Source organism: Mustelus asterias, unplaced genomic scaffold (genome assembly GCF_964213995.1).
Source record: "Mustelus asterias unplaced genomic scaffold, sMusAst1.hap1.1 HAP1_SCAFFOLD_1621, whole genome shotgun sequence".
Lineage (NCBI taxonomy): Eukaryota > Metazoa > Chordata > Chondrichthyes > Carcharhiniformes > Triakidae > Mustelus > Mustelus asterias.
Genome location: NW_027591566.1, coordinates 1 through 20,967, shown reverse-complemented (window position 1 = coordinate 20,967; position 20,967 = coordinate 1). Strand labels below are relative to the sequence as shown.

Below are 20,967 nucleotides of genomic sequence, written 5' to 3'. Positions count from 1 at the left end.
AATTCCACACATTCACCACCCTCTGGGTGAAGAATTTTCTCCTCACCTCAGTTCTAAAAGGTTTATCTTCAAACTACGACCCCCCCCCCTAGTTCTGGACTCCCCCCATCGGGAACATTCTTTCTGAATCTACCCCGTCTCACCCTGTGTGAATTTTATAAGTTTCTCTGAGATTCCCCACTCGCTCTTCTAAACTCCAGTGAATACAATCCTCACCGACTCAGTCTCTCTCAGTTCTGGCCCCGAGCGCAAGACTCGGGAGAGGAGAATAAAAACGTTTCTGATCGGAATTGCTTTCAAAATGGTTTTTTATTGAAACAAAAGATAAAAAGGACTGTGAAAATGTCAATCTGGTTAAAAAAAAAAACACCATGCGAGAATCCGAGGCAGACCCAGCATTTCTTGACCGACAGCTGTGTCAGAGTGGAGAGTCCAGGTTGCCCAACGCTGCCAGTAGAAGGTCACAATACATCGCGGCTCTTAATCATGGCACAGAGAGGAAACGGTAGCGTTTTGGGAGGTGAATTTTGCTGCTGAAACAGGCCAGGGTTTGCAGCACGGCAAAGCTTTCTGTTGCTCAGACAGACTCCTTCCTCTCCACGGGGGGGCTGCCAGAGCTCCTTCACGGCTGGTCAGCCAACTCGAAGACGAGCTGCTGGCAAACACACCGGGAGTGGGCACCAGGCAGCCCCCGACCCACAGTCACTGCTCAGGCACTCGCCCGAGTGACGGCCACTGGGACTCAGTAACAGGTCACACCACTCCCCAGTCTAAAACACTTGGCAAACTAGGGGGAGGGGGGGCTGTGGAACGCCTCATTCAGATTTCATACACCCCCGCTCTTCCCCCCCTCCCCCCCAAACCCCAATCCCTGTGGCTGCCACCAACTCCTTCCAAAGCGGATTCAATAACCCCAAAGCAGCTCTGAGCCCCTCTGCAATCCCTCCTCAGCAGCAAGATTCTCCCAAAGAAATCTGGCAGCGTTGTAACATCTAGCCCCCCCCACCTGAGTGAGAGTGTCACCTTAGAAAGACAATAATTCCACTAGAAACACGGCTTGTTAACCCAATAAACAACGGAATGTGAAGAGCTAATGACTGGATATCAAACTCTTGACAGACAGAACACCTTTAGCATCGTATCTGTCGGGAGTGGGGGAGGGGGTGCCTGGGGAAGGGGACCCCCGGCACCTCAAGCGACAAAGGGGAATTTCAGTACTAACCCCTCTCCCCCGGCCAGATGGATTTTGGCGAGGCTGACTTCTCCCTCCTGCCTCTGATTCGAAGAGCTTAGCCCCACCGTGGCTTCTGTCGGCAGGTTCATGTCTGTGAGTGAGACTGTGTCGGGATCCTTCCCGAAGTTTAGGAGCACTAAGAAGCGATCACTTTGGTCCCAGATACGGGAATAGACGTACACGCCTCGCTCGCTGTACACAGATTCAAAGTCGCCGTACAACAGGGAGCGTTCCTTAATCTTCATCAAACTGAGCTTCTTCAACAGAGACAGAAGAGATGGAGCAGACATCTGACCCTACACCGAGGGGGAAGCAAAGACATGGTCAAAACCCAAACAGATCCCCACACAGCCTCTTCACTCTTCACAATTAACCAACTTAAAAAGCACAAATTCTGTTCCTACGTAGGAAAAAGAGCAGCCGCTTTCATCAAGATAAACTCCCTCAATGCCCAGCGTGTGTGGGACCCGTACCCCAGTGAGAGTCAGTGTGTGTAGGACCCGTACCCCAGTGAGAGTCAGTGTGTGTGGGACCCATACCCCAGTGAGAGTCAGTGTGTGTGGGACCCGTACCCCAGTGAGAGTCAGTGTGTGTGGGACCCGTACCCCAGTGAGAGTCAGTGTGTGGGGGACCCGTACCCCAGTGAGAGTCAGTGTGTGTGGGACCCGTACCCCAGTGAGAGTCAGTGTGTGTGGGACCCGTACCCCAGTGAGAGTCAGTGTGTGTGGAACCCGTACCCCAGTGAGAGTCAGTGTGTGTGTGGGGCCCAGTGAGAGTCAGTGTGTGTGGGACCCGTATCCCAGTGAGAGTCAGTGTGTGTGGGACCCGTACCCCAGTGAGAGTCAGTGTGTGTGGGACCCGTACCCCAGTGAGAGTCAGTGTGTGTGGAACCGGTACCCCAGTGAGAGTCAGTGTGTGTGGGGCCCGTATCCCAGTGAGAGTCAGTGTGTGTGGGACCCGTACCCCAGTGAGAGTCAGTGTGTGTGGGACCCGTACCCCAGTGAGAGTCAGTGTGTGTGGGACCCGTACCCCAGTGAGAGTCAGTGTGTGTGGGACCCGTACCCCAGTGAGAGTCAGTGTGTGTGGAACCCGTACCCCAGTGAGAGTCAGTGTGTGTGGGACCCGTACCCCAGTGAGAGTCAGTGTGTGTGGGACCCGTACCCCAGTGAGAGTCAGTGTGTGTGGGACCCGTACCCCAGTGAGGGTCAGTGTGTGTGGAACCCGTACCCCAGTGAGTGTCAGTGTGTGTGGGACCCGTACCCCAGTGAGAGTCAGTGCGTGTGGGGGGGCCCAGTGAGAGTCAGTGTGTGTGGGGCCCGTACCCCAGTGAGAGTCAGTGTGTGTGGGACCCGTACCCCAGTGAGAGTCAGTGTGTGTGGGACCCGTATCCCAGTGAGAGTCAGTGTGTGTGGGACCCGTACCCCAGTGAGAGTCAGTGTGTGTGGGGGGCCCAGTGAGAGTCAGTGTGTGTGGGGGGCCCAGTGAGAGTCAGTGTGTGTGTGGGGCCCAGTGAGGGTCAGTGTGTGTGGGGGGCCCAGTGAGAGTCAGTGTGTGTGGGACCCAGTGAGAGTCAGTGTGTGTGGGGGGCCCAGTGAGAGTCAGTGTGTGTGGGGGGCCCAGTGAGGGTCAGTGTGTGTGGGGGGGCCCAGTGAGAGTCAGTGTGTGTGGGGGGCCCAGTGAGAGTCAGTGTGTGTGGGACCCGTATCCCAGTGAGAGTCAGTGTGTGTGGGGGGCCCAGTGAGAGTCAGTGTGTGTGGGACCCGTACCCCAGTGAGAGTCAGTGTGTGGAACCCGTACCCCAGTGAGAGTCAGTGTGTGTGGGGCCCGTACCCCAGTGAGAGTCAGTGTGTGTGGGACCCGTACCCCAGTGAGAGTCAGTGTGTGGAACCCGTACCCCAGTGAGAGTCAGTGTGTGGAACCCGTACCCCAGTGAGAGTCAGTGTGTGTGGGACCCGTACCCCAGTGAGAGTCAATGTGTGTGGAACCCGTACCCCAGTGAGAGTCAGTGTGTGTGGAACCCGTACCCCAGTGAGAGTCAGTGTGTGTGGAACCCGTACCCCAGTGAGAGTCAGTGTGTGTGGGACCCGTATCCCAGTGAGAGTCAGTGTGTGTGGGGGGCCCAGTGAGAGTCAGTGTGTGTGGGGGGCCCAGTGAGAGTCAGTGTGTGTGGGGGGCCCAGTGAGAGTCAGTGTGTGTGGGACCCGTATCCCAGTGAGAGTCAGTGTGTGTGGGACCCGTACCCCAGTGAGAGTCAGTGTGTGTGGGACCCGTATCCCAGTGAGAGTCAGTGTGTGTGGGACCCGTACCCCAGTGAGAGTCAGTGTGTGTGGGACCCATACCCCAGTGAGAGTCAGTGTGTGTGGGGGGCCCAGTGAGAGTCAGTGTGTGTGGGACCCGTACCCCAGTGAGAGTCAGTGTGTGTGGGACCCGTATCCCAGTGAGAGTCAGTGTGTGGGGGACCCGTACCCCAGTGAGAGTCAGTGTGTGTGGAACCCGTACCCCAGTGAGAGTCAGTGTGTGTGGAACCCGTACCCCAGTGAGAGTCAGTGTGTGTGGGACCCGTACCCCAGTGAGAGTCAGTGTGTGTGGGACCCGTACCCCAGTGAGAGTCAGTGTGTGTGGGGGGACCAGTGAGAGTCAGTGAGTGTGGGGGGCCCAGTGAGAGTCAGTGTGTGTGGGGGGCCCAGTGAGGGTCAGTGTGTGTGGGGGGCCCAGTGAGAGTCAGTGTGTGTGGGGGGCCAGTGAGAGTCAGTGTGTGTGGGGGGCCAGTGAGAGTCAGTGTGTGTGGGACCCGTACCCCAGTGAGAGTCAGTGTGTGTGGAACCCGTACCTCAGTTAGAGTCAGTGTGTGTGGGGAACCCGTACCCCAGTGAGAGTCAGTGTGTGTGGGACCCGTACCCCAGTGAGAGTCAGTGTGTGTGGGACCCGTACCCCAGTGAGAGTCAGTGTGTGTGGAACCCGTACCCCAGTGAGAGTCTGTGTGTGTGGGACCCGTACCCCAGTGAGAGTCAGTGTGTGTGGGGCCCGTACCCCAGTGAGAGTCAGTGTGTGTGGGACCCGTACCCCAGTGAGAGTCAGTGTGTGTGGGACCTGTACCCCAGTGAGAGTCAGTGTGTGTGGGACCCGTACCCCAGTGAGAGTCAGTGTGTGTGGAACCCGTACCCCAGTGAGAGTCAGTGTGTGTGGGACCCGTACCCCAGTGAGAGTCAGTGTGTGTGGGACCCGTACCCCAGTGAGAGTCAGTGTGTGTGGAACCCGTACCCCAGTGAGAGTCAGTGTGTGGGGGACCCGTACCCCAGTGAGAGTCAGTGTGTGTGGAATCCGTACCCCAGTGAGAGTCAGTGTGTGTGGAACCCGTACCCCAGTGAGAGTCAGTGTGTGTGGGACCCGTACCCCAGTGAGAGTCAGTGTGTGTGGGACCCGTACCTCAGTGAGAGTCAGTGTGTGTGGGGAACCCGTACCCCAGTGAGAGTCAGTGTGTGTGGGACCCGTACCCCAGTGAGAGTCAGTGTGTGTGGGACCCGTACCCCAGTGAGAGTCAGTGTGTGTGGAACCCGTACCCCAGTGAGCGTCAGTGTGTGTGGAAACCGTACCCCAGTGAGAGTCAGTGTGTGTAGAACCCGTACCCCAGTGAGAGTCAGTGTGTGTGGGACCCGTACCCCAGTGAGAGTCAGTGTGTGTGGAACCCGTACCCCAGTGAGAGTCAGTGTGTGTGGGACCCGTACCCCAGTGAGAGTCAGTGTGTGTGGAACCCGTACCCCAGTGAGAGTCAGTGTGTGTGGGACCCGTACCCCAGTGAGAGTCAGTGTGTGTAGAACCCGCACCCCAGTGAGAGTCAGTGTGTGTGGGGCCCGTACCCCAGTGAGAGTCAGTGTGTGTGGGACCCGTACCCCAGTGAGAGTCAGTGTGTGTGGGACCCGTACCCCAGTGAGAGTCAGTGTGTGTGGGACCCGTACCCCAGTGAGAGTCAGTGTGTGTGGGACTCGTACCCCAGTGAGAGTCAGTGTGTGTGGGACCCGTACCCCAGTGAGAGTCAGTGTGTGTGGGACCCGTACCCCAGTGAGAGTCAGTGTGTGTGGGACCCGTACCCCAGTGAGAGTCAGTGTGTGTGGGACCTGTACCCCAGTGAGAGTCAGTGTGTGTGGGACCCGTACCCCAGTGAGAGTCAGTGTGTGTGGGACCTGTACCCCAGTGAGAGTCAGTGTGTGTGGGACCCGTACCCCAGTGAGAGTCAGTGTGTGTGGAACCCATACCCCAGTGAGAGTCAGTGTGTGTGGGACCCGTACCCCAGTGAGAGTCAGTGTGTGTGGAACCTGTACCCCAGTGAGAGTCAGTGTGTGTGGGACCCGTACCCCAGTGAGAGTCAGTGTGTGTGGGACCCGTACCCCAGTGAGAGTCAGTGTGTGTAGAACCCGCACCCCAGTGAGAGTCAGTGTGTGTGGGGCCCGTACCCCAGTGAGAGTCAGTGTGTGTGGGACCCGTACCCCAGTGAGAGTCAGTGCGTGTGGGGGACCCAGTGAGAGTCAGTGTGTGTGGGGGGCCCAGTGAGGGTCAGTGTGTGGGGGGTCCAGTGAGAGTCAGTGTGTGTGGAACCCGTACCCCAGTGAGAGTCAGTGTGTGGGGGGGCCCAGAGAGAGTCAGTGTGTGTGGGACCCGTACCCCAGTGAGAGTCAGTGTGTGTGGGACCCGTACCCCAGTGAGAGTCAGTGTGTGTGGGACCCGTACCCCAGTGAGAGTCAGTGTGTGGGGGGGCCCAGTGAGAGTCAGTGTGTGTGGGGCCCGTACCCCAGTAAGAGTCAGTGTGTGTGGAACCCGTACCCCAGTGAGAGTCAGTGTGTGTGGGACCCGTACCCCAGTGAGAGTCAGTGTGTGTGGAACCCGTACCCCAGTGAGAGTCAGTGTGTGTGGAACCCGTACCCCAGTGAGAGTCAGTGTGTGTGGAACCTGTACCCCAGTGAGAGTCAGTGTGTGTGGGACCCGTACCCCAGTGAGAGTCAGTGTGTGTGGAACCCGTACCCCAGTGAGAGTCAGTGTGAGTGGGACCCGCACCCCAGTGAGAGTCAGTGTGTGGGGGGGCCCAGTGAGAGTCAGTGTGTGGGGGGGCCCAGAGAGAGTCAGTGTGTGGGGAACCCGTACCCCAGTGAGAGTCAGTGTGTGTGGGGCCCGTATCCCAGTGAGAGTCAGTGTGTGCGGGACCCGTATCCCAGTGAGAGTCAGTGTGTGTGGGACCCGTACCCCAGAGAGAGTCAGTGTGTGTGGGGCCCGTACCCCAGTGAGAGTCAGTGTGTGTGGGGCCCGTACCCCAGTGAGAGTCAGTGTGTGTGGGGCCCGTACCCCAGTGAGAGTCAGTGTGTGTGGGGCCCGTACCCCAGTGAGAGTCAGAGTGTGTGGGGCCCGTACCCCAGTGAGAGTCAGTGTGTGGGGGGCCCGTACCCCAGTGAGAGTCAGTGTGTGTGGAACCTGTACCCCAGTGAGAGTCAGTGTGTGTGGGGCCCGTACCCCAGTGAGAGTCAGTGTGTGTGGAACCCGTACCCCAGTGAGAGTCAGTGCGTGTGGGGGGTCCTGTGAGAGTCAGTGTGTGGGGAACCCGTACCCCAGTGAGAGTCAGTGTGTGTGGAACCCGTACCCCAGTGAGAGTCAGTGTGTGTGGGGCCCGTACCCCAGTGAGAGTCAGTGTGTGTGGAACCCGTACCCCAGTGAGAGTCAGTGCGTGTGGGGGGTCCTGTGAGAGTCAGTGTGTGGGGAACCCGTACCCCAGTGAGAGTCAGTGTGTGTGGAACCCGTACCCCAGTGAGAGTCAGTGTGTGTGGGGCCCGTACCCCAGTGAGAGTCAGTGTGTGTGGGACCCATACCCCAGTGAGAGTCAGTGTGTGGAACCCGTGGCCCAGAGAGTCAGTGTGTGTGGGGCCCGTACCCCAGTGAGAGTCAGTGTGTGTGGAACCCGTACCCCAGTGAGAGTCAGTGCGTGTGGGGGACCCAGTGAGAGTCAGTGCGTGTGGGGGCCCCAGTGAGAGTCAGTGTGTGTGGAACCCGTACCCCAGTGAGAGTCAGTGTGTGTGGAACCCGTACCCCAGTGAGAGTCAGTGTGAGTGGGACCCGCACCCCAGTGAGAGTCAGTGTGTGGGGGGGCCCAGTGAGAGTCAGTGTGTGGGGGGGCCCAGAGAGAGTCAGTGTGTGGGGAACCCGTACCCCAGTGAGAGTCAGTGTGTGTGGGGCCCGTATCCCAGTGAGAGTCAGTGTGTGCGGGACCCGTATCCCAGTGAGAGTCAGTGTGTGTGGGACCCGTACCCCAGAGAGAGTCAGTGTGTGTGGGGCCCGTACCCCAGTGAGAGTCAGTGTGTGTGGGGCCCGTACCCCAGTGAGAGTCAGTGTGTGTGGGGCCCGTACCCCAGTGAGAGTCAGTGTGTGTGGGGCCCGTACCCCAGTGAGAGTCAGTGTGTGTGGGGCCCGTACCCCAGTGAGAGTCAGTGTGTGGGGGGGTCCTGTGAGAGTCAGTGTGTGGGGAACCCGTACCCCACTGAGAGTCAGTGTGTGTGGAACCCGTACCCCAGTGAGAGTCAGTGTGTGTGGGGCCCGTACCCCAGTGAGAGTCAGTGTGTGTGGAACCCGTACCCCAGTGAGAGTCAGTGCGTGTGGGGGGTCCTGTGAGAGTCAGTGTGTGGGGAACCCGTACCCCAGTGAGAGTCAGTGTGTGTGGAACCCGTACCCCAGTGAGAGTCAGTGTGTGTGGGGCCCGTACCCCAGTGAGAGTCAGTGTGTGTGGGACCCGTACCCCAGTGAGAGTCAGTGTGTGGAACCCGTGGCCCAGAGAGTCAGTGTGTGTGGGGCCCGTACCCCAGTGAGAGTCAGTGTGTGTGGGACCCGTACCCCAGTGAGAGTCAGTGTGTGGAACCCGTGGCCCAGAGAGTCAGTGTGTGGGGAACCCGTACCCCAGTGAGAGTCAGTGTGTGTGGAACCCGTACCCCAGTGAGAGTCAGTGTGTGTGGGGCCCGTACCCCAGTGAGAGTCAGTGTGTGTGGGGCCCGTACCCCAGTGAGAGTCAGTGTGTGTGGGGCCCGTACCCCAGTGAGAGTCAGTGCGTGTGGGGGGCCCAGTGAGAGTCAGTGCGTGTGGGGGGCCCAGTGAGAGTCAGTGTGTGTGGGGGGCCCAGTGAGGGTCAGTGTGTGTGGGGCCCGTACCCCAGTGAGAGTCAGTGTGTGTGGAACCCGTATCCCAGTGAGAGTCAGTGTGTGTGGGACCCGTACGCCAGTGAGAGTCAGTGTGTGTGGAACCCGTATCCCAGTGAGAGTCAGTGTGTGTGGGACCCGTACGCCAGTGAGAGTCAGTGTGTGTGGAACCCGTACCCCAGTGAGAGTCAGTGTGTGTGGGACCCGTACCCCAGTGAGAGTCAGTGTGTGTGGAACCCGTACCCCAGTGAGAGTCAGTGTGTGTGGAACCTGTACCCCAGTGAGAGTCAGTGTGTGTGGGACCCGTACCCCAGTGAGAGTCAGTGTGAGTGGGACCCGCACCCCAGTGAGAGTCAGTGTGTGGGGGGGCCCAGTGAGAGTCAGTGTGTGGGGGGGCCCAGAGAGAGTCAGTGTGTGGGGAACCCGTACCCCAGTGAGAGTCAGTGTGTGTGGGGCCCGTACCCCAGTGAGAGTCAGTGTGTGTGGAACCCGTACCCCAGTGAGAGTCAGTGCGTGTGGGGGGTCCTGTGAGAGTCAGTGTGTGGGGAACCCGTACCCCAGTGAGAGTCAGTGTGTGTGGAACCCGTACCCCAGTGAGAGTCAGTGTGTGTGGGGCCCGTACCCCAGTGAGAGTCAGTGTGTGTGGGACCCATACCCCAGTGAGAGTCAGTGTGTGGAACCCGTGGCCCAGAGAGTCAGTGTGTGTGGGGCCCGTACCCCAGTGAGAGTCAGTGTGTGTGGAACCCGTACCCCAGTGAGAGTCAGTGCGTGTGGGGGACCCAGTGAGAGTCAGTGTGTGTGGGGGGCCCAGTGAGGGTCAGTGTGTGGGGGGCCCAGTGAGAGTCAGTGCGTGTGGGGGGTCCAGTGAGAGTCAGTGTGTGTGGGACCCGTACCCCAGTGAGAGTCAGTGTGTGTGGAACCCGTATCCCAGTGAGAGTCAGTGTGTGTGGGACCCGTACCCCAGTGAGAGTCAGTGTGTGTGGAACCCGTACCCCAGTGAGAGTCAGTGTGTGTGGAACCTGTACCCCAGTGAGAGTCAGTGTGTGTGGGACCCGTACCCCAGTGAGAGTCAGTGTGTGTGGAACCCGTACCCCAGTGAGAGTCAGTGTGAGTGGGACCCGCACCCCAGTGAGAGTCAGTGTGTGGGGGGGCCCAGTGAGAGTCAGTGTGTGGGGGGGCCCAGAGAGAGTCAGTGTGTGGGGAACCCGTACCCCAGTGAGAGTCAGTGTGTGTGGGGCCCGTATCCCAGTGAGAGTCAGTGTGTGCGGGACCCGTATCCCAGTGAGAGTCAGTGTGTGTGGGACCCGTACCCCAGAGAGAGTCAGTGTGTGTGGGGCCCGTACCCCAGTGAGAGTCAGTGTGTGTGGGGCCCGTACCCCAGTGAGAGTCAGTGTGTGTGGGGCCCGTACCCCAGTGAGAGTCAGTGTGTGTGGGGCCCGTACCCCAGTGAGAGTCAGAGTGTGTGGGGCCCGTACCCCAGTGAGAGTCAGTGTGTGTGGGGCCCGTACCCCAGTGAGAGTCAGTGTGTGTGGAACCTGTACCCCAGTGAGAGTCAGTGTGTGTGGGGCCCGTACCCCAGTGAGAGTCAGTGTGTGTGGAACCCGTACCCCAGTGAGAGTCAGTGCGTGTGGGGGGTCCTGTGAGAGTCAGTGTGTGGGGAACCCGTACCCCAGTGAGAGTCAGTGTGTGTGGAACCCGTACCCCAGTGAGAGTCAGTGTGTGTGGGGCCCGTACCCCAGTGAGAGTCAGTGTGTGTGGAACCCGTACCCCAGTGAGAGTCAGTGCGTGTGGGGGGTCCTGTGAGAGTCAGTGTGTGGGGAACCCGTACCCCAGTGAGAGTCAGTGTGTGTGGAACCCGTACCCCAGTGAGAGTCAGTGTGTGTGGGGCCCGTACCCCAGTGAGAGTCAGTGTGTGTGGGACCCATACCCCAGTGAGAGTCAGTGTGTGGAACCCGTGGCCCAGAGAGTCAGTGTGTGTGGGGCCCGTACCCCAGTGAGAGTCAGTGTGTGTGGAACCCGTACCCCAGTGAGAGTCAGTGCGTGTGGGGGGCCCAGTGAGAGTCAGTGCGTGTGGGACCCGTACCCCAGTGAGAGTCAGTGTGTGTGGGACCCGTACCCCAGTGAGAGTCAGTGTGTGTGGAACCCGTATCCCAGTGAGAGTCAGTGTGTGTGGGGCCCGTACCCCAGTGAGAGTCAGTGTGTGTGGGACCCATACCCCAGTGAGAGTCAGTGTGTGGAACCCGTGGCCCAGAGAGTCAGTGTGTGTGGGGCCCGTACCCCAGTGAGAGTCAGTGCGTGTGGGGGGCCCAGTGAGAGTCAGTGTGTGTGGGGGGTCCAGTGAGGGTCAGTGTGTGTGGAACCCGTATCCCAGTGAGAGTCAGTGTGTGTGGGACCCGTACCCCAGTGAGAGTCAGTGTGTGTGGAACCCGTACCCCAGTGAGAGTCAGTGTGTGTGGAACCTGTACCCCAGTGAGAGTCAGTGTGTGTGGGACCCGTACCCCAGTGAGAGTCAGTGTGTGTGGAACCCGTACCCCAGTGAGAGTCAGTGTGAGTGGGACCCGCACCCCAGTGAGAGTCAGTGTGTGGGGGGGCCCAGTGAGAGTCAGTGTGTGGGGGGGCCCAGAGAGAGTCAGTGTGTGGGGAACCCGTACCCCAGTGAGAGTCAGTGTGTGTGGGGCCCGTATCCCAGTGAGAGTCAGTGTGTGCGGGACCCGTATCCCAGTGAGAGTCAGTGTGTGTGGGACCCGTACCCCAGAGAGAGTCAGTGTGTGTGGGGCCCGTACCCCAGTGAGAGTCAGTGTGTGTGGGGCCCGTACCCCAGTGAGAGTCAGTGTGTGTGGAACCCGTACCCCAGTGAGAGTCAGTGCGTGTGGGGGGTCCTGTGAGAGTCAGTGTGTGGGGAACCCGTACCCCAGTGAGAGTCAGTGTGTGTGGGACCCGTACCCCAGTGAGAGTCAGTGTGTGTGGAACCCGTACCCCAGTGAGAGTCAGCGTGTGTGGAACCCGTACCCCAGTGAGAGTCAGTGTGTGTGGGACCCGTACCCCAGTGAGAGTCAGTGTGTGCGGGACCCGTATCCCAGTGAGAGTCAGTGTGTGTGGGACCCGTACCCCAGAGAGAGTCAGTGTGTGTGGGGCCCGTACCCCAGTGAGAGTCAGTGTGTGTGGGGCCCGTACCCCAGTGAGAGTCAGTGTGTGTGGAACCCGTACCCCAGTGAGAGTCAGTGCGTGTGGGGGGTCCTGTGAGAGTCAGTGTGTGGGGAACCCGTACCCCAGTGAGAGTCAGTGTGTGTGGGACCCGTACCCCAGTGAGAGTCAGTGTGTGTGGAACCCGTACCCCAGTGAGAGTCAGCGTGTGTGGGGCCCGTACCCCAGTGAGAGTCAGTGTGTGTGGAACCCGTACCCCAGTGAGAGTCAGTGTGTGTGGGACCCGTACCCCAGTGAGAGTCAGTGTGTGTGGAACCCGTACCCCAGTGAGAGTCAGTGTGTGTGGGGGGCCCAGTGAGAGTCAGTGTGTGTGGGACCCGTACCCCAGTGAGAGTCAGTGTGTGTGGAACCCGTACCCCAGTGAGAGTCAGTGTGTGTGGGACCCGTACCCCAGTGAGAGTCAGTGTGTGTGGGACCCGTACCCCAGTGAGAGTCAGTGTGTGTGGAACCCGTACCCCAGTGAGAGTCAGTGTGTGTGGGACCCGTACCCCAGTGAGAGTCAGTGTGTGTGGGACCCGTACCCCAGTGAGAGTCAGTGTGTGTGGGACCCGTACCCCAGTGAGAGTCAGTGTGTGTGGAACCAGTACCCCAGTGAGAGTCAGTGTGTGTGGGGGGCCCAGTGAGGGTCAGTGTGTGTGGGGGGCCCAGTGAGAGTCAGTGTGTGTGGAACCCGTACCCCAGTGAGAGTCAGTGTGTGTGGAACCTGTACCCCAGTGAGAGTCAGTGTGTGTGGGACCCGTACCCCAGTGAGAGTCAGTGTGTGTGGAACCCGTACCCCAGTGAGAGTCAGTGTGAGTGGGACCCGCACCCCAGTGAGAGTCAGTGTGTGGGGGGGCCCAGTGAGAGTCAGTGTGTGGGGGGGCCCAGAGAGAGTCAGTGTGTGGGGAACCCGTACCCCAGTGAGAGTCAGTGTGTGTGGGGCCCGTATCCCAGTGAGAGTCAGTGTGTGCGGGACCCGTATCCCAGTGAGAGTCAGTGTGTGTGGGACCCGTACCCCAGTGAGAGTCAGTGTGTGTGGGGCCCGTACCCCAGTGAGAGTCAGTGTGTGTGGGGCCCGTACCCCAGTGAGAGTCAGTGTGTGTGGGGCCCGTACCCCAGTGAGAGTCAGAGTGTGTGGGGCCCGTACCCCAGTGAGAGTCAGTGTGTGTGGGGCCCGTACCCCAGTGAGAGTCAGTGTGTGTGGAACCTGTACCCCAGTGAGAGTCAGTGTGTGTGGGGCCCGTACCCCAGTGAGAGTCAGTGTGTGTGGAACCCGTACCCCAGTGAGAGTCAGTGCGTGTGGGGGGTCCTGTGAGAGTCAGTGTGTGGGGAACCCGTACCCCAGTGAGAGTCAGTGTGTGTGGAACCCGTACCCCAGTGAGAGTCAGTGTGTGTGGGGCCCGTACCCCAGTGAGAGTCAGTGTGTGTGGAACCCGTACCCCAGTGAGAGTCAGTGCGTGTGGGGGGTCCTGTGAGAGTCAGTGTGTGGGGAACCCGTACCCCAGTGAGAGTCAGTGTGTGTGGAACCCGTACCCCAGTGAGAGTCAGTGTGTGTGGGGCCCGTACCCCAGTGAGAGTCAGTGTGTGTGGGACCCATACCCCAGTGAGAGTCAGTGTGTGGAACCCGTGGCCCAGAGAGTCAGTGTGTGTGGGGCCCGTACCCCAGTGAGAGTCAGTGTGTGTGGAACCCGTACCCCAGTGAGAGTCAGTGTGTGTGGAACCCGTACCCCAGTGAGAGTCAGTGCGTGTGGGGGGCCCAGTGAGAGTCAGTGTGTGTGGGGGGCCCAGTGAGGGTCAGTGTGTGGGGGGCCCAGTGAGAGTCAGTGCGTGTGGGGGGTCCAGTGAGAGTCAGTGTGTGTGGAACCCGTATCCCAGTGAGAGTCAGTGTGTGTGGGACCCGTACCCCAGTGAGAGTCAGTGTGTGTGGAACCCGTACCCCAGTGAGAGTCAGTGTGTGTGGAACCTGTACCCCAGTGAGAGTCAGTGTGTGTGGGACCCGTACCCCAGTGAGAGTCAGTGTGTGTGGAACCCGTACCCCAGTGAGAGTCAGTGTGAGTGGGACCCGCACCCCAGTGAGAGTCAGTGTGTGGGGGGGCCCAGTGAGAGTCAGTGTGTGGGGGGGCCCAGAGAGAGTCAGTGTGTGGGGAACCCGTACCCCAGTGAGAGTCAGTGTGTGTGGGGCCCGTATCCCAGTGAGAGTCAGTGTGTGCGGGACCCGTATCCCAGTGAGAGTCAGTGTGTGTGGGACCCGTACCCCAGAGAGAGTCAGTGTGTGTGGGGCCCGTACCCCAGTGAGAGTCAGTGTGTGTGGGGCCCGTACCCCAGTGAGAGTCAGTGTGTGTGGAACCCGTACCCCAGTGAGAGTCAGTGCGTGTGGGGGGTCCTGTGAGAGTCAGTGTGTGGGGAACCCGTACCCCAGTGAGAGTCAGTGTGTGTGGGACCCGTACCCCAGTGAGAGTCAGTGTGTGTGGAACCCGTACCCCAGTGAGAGTCAGCGTGTGTGGGGCCCGTACCCCAGTGAGAGTCAGTGTGTGTGGAACCCGTACCCCAGTGAGAGTCAGTGTGTGTGGGACCCGTACCCCAGTGAGAGTCAGTGTGTGTGGAACCCGTACCCCAGTGAGAGTCAGTGTGTGTGGGGGGCCCAGTGAGAGTCAGTGTGTGTGGGACCCGTACCCCAGTGAGAGTCAGTGTGTGTGGAACCCGTACCCCAGTGAGAGTCAGTGTGTGTGGGACCCGTACCCCAGTGAGAGTCAGTGTGTGTGGGACCCGTACCCCAGTGAGAGTCAGTGTGTGTGGAACCCGTACCCCAGTGAGAGTCAGTGTGTGTGGGACCCGTACCCCAGTGAGAGTCAGTGTGTGTGGGACCCGTACCCCAGTGAGAGTCAGTGTGTGTGGGACCCGTACCCCAGTGAGAGTCAGTGTGTGTGGAACCAGTACCCCAGTGAGAGTCAGTGTGTGTGGGGGGCCCAGTGAGGGTCAGTGTGTGTGGGGGGCCCAGTGAGAGTCAGTGTGTGTGGGACCCGTATCCCAGTGAGAGTCAGTGTGTGGGGGGCCCAGTGAGAGTCAGTGTGTGTGGGACCCGTACCCCAGTGAGAGTCAGTGTGTGTGGGACCCGTACCCCAGTGAGAGTCAGTGTGTGTGGAACCCGTACCCCAGTGAGAGTCAGTGTGTGTGGGGCCCGTACCCCAGTGAGAGTCAGTGTGTGTGGGGGGCCCAGTGAGAGTCAGTGTGTGTGGGACCCGTATCCCAGTGAGAGTCAGTGTGTGTGGAACCCGTACCCCAGTGAGAGTCAGTGTGTGTGGGGCCCGTACCCCAGTGAGAGTCAGTGTGAGTGGGACCCGTACCCCAGTGAGTGTCAGTGTGTGTGGGGCCCGTACCCCAGTGAGAGTCAGTGTGTGTGGGGGGCCCAGTGAGAGTCAGTGTGTGTGGGGAACCCGTACCCCAGTGAGAGTCAGTGTGTGTGGAACCCGTACCCCAGTGAGAGTCAGTGTGTGTGGGGCCCGTACCCCAGTGAGAGTCAGTGTGTGTGAGGGGCCCAGTGAGAGTCAGTGTGTGTGGGACCCGTATCCCAGTGAGAGTCAGTGTGAGTGGGACCCGTACCCCAGTGAGAGTCAGTGTGTGTGGGACCCATACCCCAGTGAGAGTCAGTGTGTGTGGGACCCGTACCCCAGTGAGAGTCAGTGTGTGTGGGACCCGTATCCCAGTGAGAGTCAGTGTGTGTGGGGCCCGTACCCCAGTGAGAGTCAGTGTGAGTGGGACCCGTACCCCAGTGAGAGTCAGTGTGTGTGGGACCCGTACCCCAGTGAGAGTCAGTGTGTGTGGGACCCGTACCCCAGTGAGAGTCAGTGTGTGTGGGGCCCGTACCCCAGTGAGAGTCAGTGTGTGTGGGGGGGCCCAGTGAGAGTCAGTGTGTGTGGGGGGCCCAGTGAGAGTCAGTGTGTGGGGGGGCCCAGTGAGAGTCAGTGTGTGTGGGGGGCCCAGTGAGAGTCAGTGTGTGTGGGACCCGTACCCCAGTGAGAGTCAGTGTGTGTGGGACCCGTACCCCAGTGAGAGTCAGTGTGTGTGGGACCTGTACCCCAGTGAGAGTCAGTGAGTGTGGGACCCGTATCCCAGTGAGAGTCAGTGTGTGGGGGGACCAGTGAGAGTCAGTGTGTGTGGGGGGCCCAGTGAGAGTCAGTGTGTGTGGGGGGCCAGTGAGAGTCAGTGTGTGTGGGGGGCCCAGTGAGAGTCAGTGAGTGGGGGGCCCAGTGAGGGTCAGTGTGTGTGGGGGGCCCAGTGAGGGTCAGTGTGTGTGGGGGGCCAGTGAGAGTCAGTGTGTGTGGGACCCGTACCCCAGTGAGAGTCAGTGTGTGTGGAACCCGTACCCCAGTGAGAGTCAGTGTGTGTGGAACCCGTACCTCAGTTAGAGTCAGTGTGTGTGGGACCCGTACCCCAGTGAGAGTCAGTGTGTGTGGGACCCATACCCCAGTGAGAGTCAGTGTGTGTGGGGGGCCCAGTGAGAGTCAGTGTGTGTGGGACCCGTACCCCAGTGAGAGTCAGTGTGTGTGGGACCCGTACCCCAGTGAGAGTCAGTGTGTGTGGGACCCGTACCCCAGTGAGAGTCAGTGTGTGTGGAACCCGTACCCCAGTGAGAGTCAGTGTGTGTGGGACCCGTACCCCAGTGAGAGTCAGTGTGTGTGGGACCCGTACCCCAGTGAGAGTCAGTGTGTGTGGAACCCGTACCCCAGTGAGAGTCAGTGCGTGTGGGGGGTCCTGTGAGAGTCAGTGTGTGGGGAACCCGTACCCCAGTGAGAGTCAGTGTGTGTGGAACCCGTACCCCAGTGAGAGTCAGTTTGTGTGGGACCCGTACCCCAGTGAGAGTCAGTGTGTGTGGAACCCGTACCCCAGTGAGAGTCAGCGTGTGTGGGGCCCGTACCCCAGTGAGTGTCAGTGTGTGTGGAACCCGTACCCCAGTGAGAGTCAGTGTGTGTGGAACCCGTACCCCAGTGAGAGTCAGTGTGTGTGGGACCCGTACCCCAGTGAGAGTCAGTGTGTGTGGAACCCGTACCCCAGTGAGAGTCAGTGTGTGTGGGGGGCCCAGTGAGAGTCAGTGTGTGTGGGACCCGTACCCCAGTGAGAGTCAGTGTGTGTGGGACCCGTACCCCAGTGAGAGTCAGTGTGTGTGGGACCCGTACCCCAGTGAGAGTCAGTGTGTGTGGGACCCGTACCCCAGTGAGAGTCAGTGTGTGTGGAACCCGTACCCCAGTGAGAGTCAGTGTGTGTGGAACCAGTACCCCAGTGAGGGTCAGTGTGTGTGGGACCCGTACCCCAGTGAGAGTCAGTGTGTGTGGAACCCGTACCCCAGTGAGAGTCAGTGTGTGTGGGACCCGTACCCCAGTGAGAGTCAGTGTGTGTGGGGCCCGTACCCCAGTGAGAGTCAGTGTGTGTGGGGCCCGTACCCCAGTGAGAGTCAGTGTGTGTGGGGGGCCCAGTGAGAGTCAGTGTGTGTGGGACCCGTATCCCAGTGAGAGTCAGTGTGAGTGGGACCCGTATCCCAGTGAGAGTCAGTGTGTGTGGAACCCGTACCCCAGTGAGAGTCAGTGTGTGTGGGGCCCGTACCCCAGTGAGAGTCAGTGTGAGTGGGACCCGTACCCCAGTGAGAGTCAGTGTGTGTGGGGCCCGTACCCCAGTGAGAGTCAGTGTGTGTGGGGGGCCCAGTGAGAGTCAGTGTGTGTGGAACCCGTACCCCAGTGAGAGTCAGTGTGTGTGGGGCCCGTACCCCAGTGAGAGTCAGTGTGAGTGGGACCCGTACCCCAGTGAGAGTCAGTGTGTGTGGAACCCGTACCCCAGTGAGAGTCAGTGTGTGTGGGGCCCGTACCCCAGTGAGAGTCAGTGTGTGTGGGACCCGTACCCCAGTGAGAGTCAGTGTGTGTGGGACCCACACCCCAGTGAGAGTCAGTGTGTGTGGGACCCGTACCCCAGTGAGAGTCAGTGTGTGTGGGACCCGTACCCCAGTGAGAGTCAGTGTGTGTGGGACCCGTACCCCAGTGAGAGTCAGTGTGTGTGGGACCCGTACCCCAGTGAGAGTCAGTGTGTGTGGAACCCGTACCCCAGTGAGAGTCAGTGTGTGTGGAACCCGTACCCCAGTGAGAGTCAGTGTGTGTGGGGGGCCCAGTGAGAGTCAGTGAGTGTGGGACCCGTATCCCAGTGAGAGTCAGTGTGTGTGGAACCCGTACCCCAGTGAGAGTCAGTGTGTGTGGAACCCGTACCCCAGTGAGAGTCAGTGTGTGTGGGGGGCCCAGTGAGAGTCAGTGAGTGTGGGACCCGTATCCCAGTGAGGGTCAGTGTGTGTGGGACCCGTACCCCAGTGAGAGTCAGTGTGTGGGGGGGGCCCAGTGAGAGTCAGTGTGAGTGGGGGGCCCAGTGAGGGTCAGTGTGTGTGGGGGGCCCAGTGAGGGTCAGTGTGTGTGGGGGGCCAGTGAGAGTCAGTGTGTGTGGGACCCGTACCCCAGTGAGAGTCAGTGTGTGTGGAACCCGTACCCCAGTGAGAGTCAGTGTGTGTGGAACCCGTACCTCAGTTAGAGTCAGTGTGTGTGGGGGGCCAGTGAGAGTCAGTGTGTGTGGGGGGCCCAGTGAGAGTCAGTGTGTGTGGGGGGCCCAGTGAGAGTCAGTGTGTGTGGGGCCCGTACCCCAGTGAGAGTCAGTGTGTGTGGGACCCGTACCCCAGTGAGAGTCAGTGTGTGTGGAACCCGTACCCCAGTGAGAGTCAGTGTGTGTGGAACCCGTACCCCAGTGAGAGTCAGTGTGTGTGGGGGGCCCAGTGAGAGTCAGTGTGTGTGGGGGGCCCAGTGAGAGTCAGTGTGTGCGGGACCCGTATCCCAGTGAGAGTCAGTGTGTGTGGGACCCGTACCCCAGTGAGAGTCAGTGTGTGTGGGACCTGTACCCCAGTGAGAGTCAGTGTGTGTGGGACCTGTACCCCAGTGAGAGTCAGTGTGTGTGGGACCTGTACCCCAGTGAGAGTCAGTGTGTGTGGGACCTGTACCCCAGTGAGAGTCAGTGTGTGTGGGACCCGTACCCCAGTGAGAGTCAGTGTGTGTGGAACCCGTACCCCAGTGAGAGTCAGTGTGTGTGGGACCCGTACCCCAGTGAGAGTCAGTGTGTGTGGGACCTGTACCCCAGTGAGAGTCAGTGTGTGTGGGACCTGTACCCCAGTGAGAGTCAGTGTGTGTGGGACCTGTACCCCAGTGAGGGTCAGTGTGTGTGGGGCCCGTACCCCAGTGAGAGTCAGTGTGTGTGGGGGGCCCAGTGAGAGTCAGTGTGTGTGGAACCCGTACCCCAGTGAGAGTCAGTGTGTGTGGGACCCATACCCCAGTGAGAGTCAGTGTGTGTGGAACCCGTACCCCAGTGAGAGTCAGTGTGTGTGGAACCCGTACCCCAGTGAGAGTCAGTGTGTGTGGAACCCGTACCCCAGTGAGAGTCAGTGTGTGTGGAACCCGTACCCCAGTGAGAGTCAGTGTGTGTGTGGGGCCCAGTGAGGGTCAGTGTGTGTGGGGAGTCAGAGTGTGTGGGGATCTGTACACTGACCTGCACTGTCTGATTTAAATATGGTGCATCTTGATGGCTGGCTCTTGAGGTGAAGCCTCCATTAGCTGAAGAGTTCCACTTCATCCATGGTGCTTTAAATTGCAACGGCTGCAGAGGGAACACAAGATGAGAGGACATGAGCTCGAGCAAAATTTTCACAGCCTAACACACAGAGAGCGACTCGATCTCCAATTTCCACCCAGCCTGGCCCTGCACCCAGCAATGAGATAAAGGCCCAGATTATCTGTGTTCAGCAATGTTGGTTTGAGGGATAAATATTGGCCCTGAGAACCAGGTAGGACCTCCCCCCCCGCACCCACTCTGTTTCAATAGCAGCCGTGGAGCCTTTTACACCCACCCCAAGAATGCAGGCTCCCCAGAGTTTAATGTCTCATCCTGAAAGACAGCACCTCTGACAGTGCGGCACTCCCTCAGCACTGACCCTCTGACAGTGCGGCACTCCCTCAGCACTGACCCTCTGACAGTGCGGCACTCCCTCAGCACTGACCCTCTGACAGTGCGGCACTCCCTCAGCACTGACCCTCTGACAGTGCGGCACTCCCTCAGTACTGACCCTCTGACAGTGCGGCACTCCATCAGTACTGACCCTCTGACAGTGCGGCACTCCCTCAGCACTGACCCTCTGACAGTGCGGCACTCCATCAGTACTGACCCTCTGACAGTGCGGCACTCCCTCAGCACTGACCCTCTGACAGTGCGGCACTCCCTCAGTACTGACCCTCTGACAGTGCGGCACTCCCTCAGTACTGACCCTCTGACAGTGCGGCACTCCCTCAGTACTGACCCTCTGACAGTGCGGCACTCCCTCAGCACTGACCCTCTGACAGTGTGGCACTCCCTCAGCACTGACCCTCTGACAGTGCGGGGCTCCCTCAGTACTGACCCTCTGACAGTGCGGCACTCCCTCAGTACTGACCCTCTGACAGTGCAGCACTCCCTCAGTACTGACCCTCTGACAGTGCGGCACTCCCTCAGTACTGACCCTCTGACAGTGCGGCACTCCCTCAGTACTGACCCTCTGACAGTGCGGCACTCCCTCAGCACTGACCCTCTGACAGTGCGGCACTCCCTCAGTACTGACCCTCTGACAGTGCGGCACTCCCTCAGTACTGACCCTCTGACAGTGCGGGGCTCCCTCAGGGCGGCACTGGGTGTCAGATTGGGATTGAACCCAGAGTTGGAGTCAATGCTGAATGCGGCAGCAGCCAATGAGCTGCAGAGTGTGAGCAGCCAGTGAGCTGAGTGTGAGCAGCCAATCAGTGAGCAGAGTGTGAGCAGCCAATCAGTGAGCAGAGTGTGAGCAGCCAATCAGTGAGCAGAGTGTGAGCAGCCAATCAGTGAGCTGAGTGTGAGCAGCCAATCAGTGAGCTGCAGAGTGTGAGCAGCCAATCAGTGAGCTGCAGAGTGTGAGCAGCCAATCAGTGAGCTGCAGAGTGTGTTGAGGGGATTCTCTTCCTGCTCCAAGGTGGATTTTAACTCCAGTCCTGAGCACAGTTTCTCCTCCAGGAAGCTCTCCCCTCGCCCTGTGAAGATCACCATGAAGCAGTGTCCATACCTGGGTGTCCTCCAGCCCAATCTCATCTCCGTAATAAATGAAAGGTGTTCCGGGAAGTGTGAAGAGCATCACGTGGACCAGTCCGTGTAGATAGGGCTCCAGCGATGAGGCCATGTGTCCCACCTCATAGCCACTCAGCTACAGACAAAGGCAACAAGCTCCGGGTCAGTGACTCTGCTCACTCAGTCAACGCCCCTCCCCGACTCACCCCCCCCCCCATCGCCCCTCCCCGACTCACACCAACC

The 20,967-nt window shown here is 59.7% G+C and overlaps 1 protein-coding gene across 1 annotated transcript; it reads right to left on the bottom strand.

Moving 5' to 3' along the window:
- Positions 1–290: 290 nt before the first annotated feature.
- On the bottom strand, positions 291–20,880 carry LOC144488504 (amino acid transporter heavy chain SLC3A2-like). Its single transcript, XM_078206552.1, has 3 exons — positions 20,723–20,880; positions 19,147–19,254; positions 291–1,530 (listed from the first exon to the last, which is right to left on the bottom strand). Exons 1-3 carry the CDS (start codon positions 20,834–20,836, stop codon positions 1,192–1,194), a joined length of 561 nt encoding a protein of 186 aa, XP_078062678.1. The 5' UTR covers positions 20,837–20,880; the 3' UTR covers positions 291–1,191.
- Between the last annotated feature and the right edge of the window lie 87 nt (positions 20,881–20,967).

What these genes read in the sequence shown, in the direction of transcription:
- LOC144488504 (XM_078206552.1), bottom strand. Translation starts at nt 20,836, where the DNA reads ATGGCCTCATCGCTGGAGCCCTATCTACACGGACTGGTCCACGTGATG. An exon ending in TTGGGCTGGAGGACACCCAG is followed by an intron (nt 19,255 to 20,722) that starts GTATGGACACTG and finishes TTCCCTCTGCAG; the next exon opens with CCGTTGCAATTTAAAGCACC. An exon ending in ATTTAAATCAGACAGTGCAG is followed by an intron (nt 1,531 to 19,146) that starts GTCAGTGTACAG and finishes CCCTCGGTGTAG; the next exon opens with GGTCAGATGTCTGCTCCATC.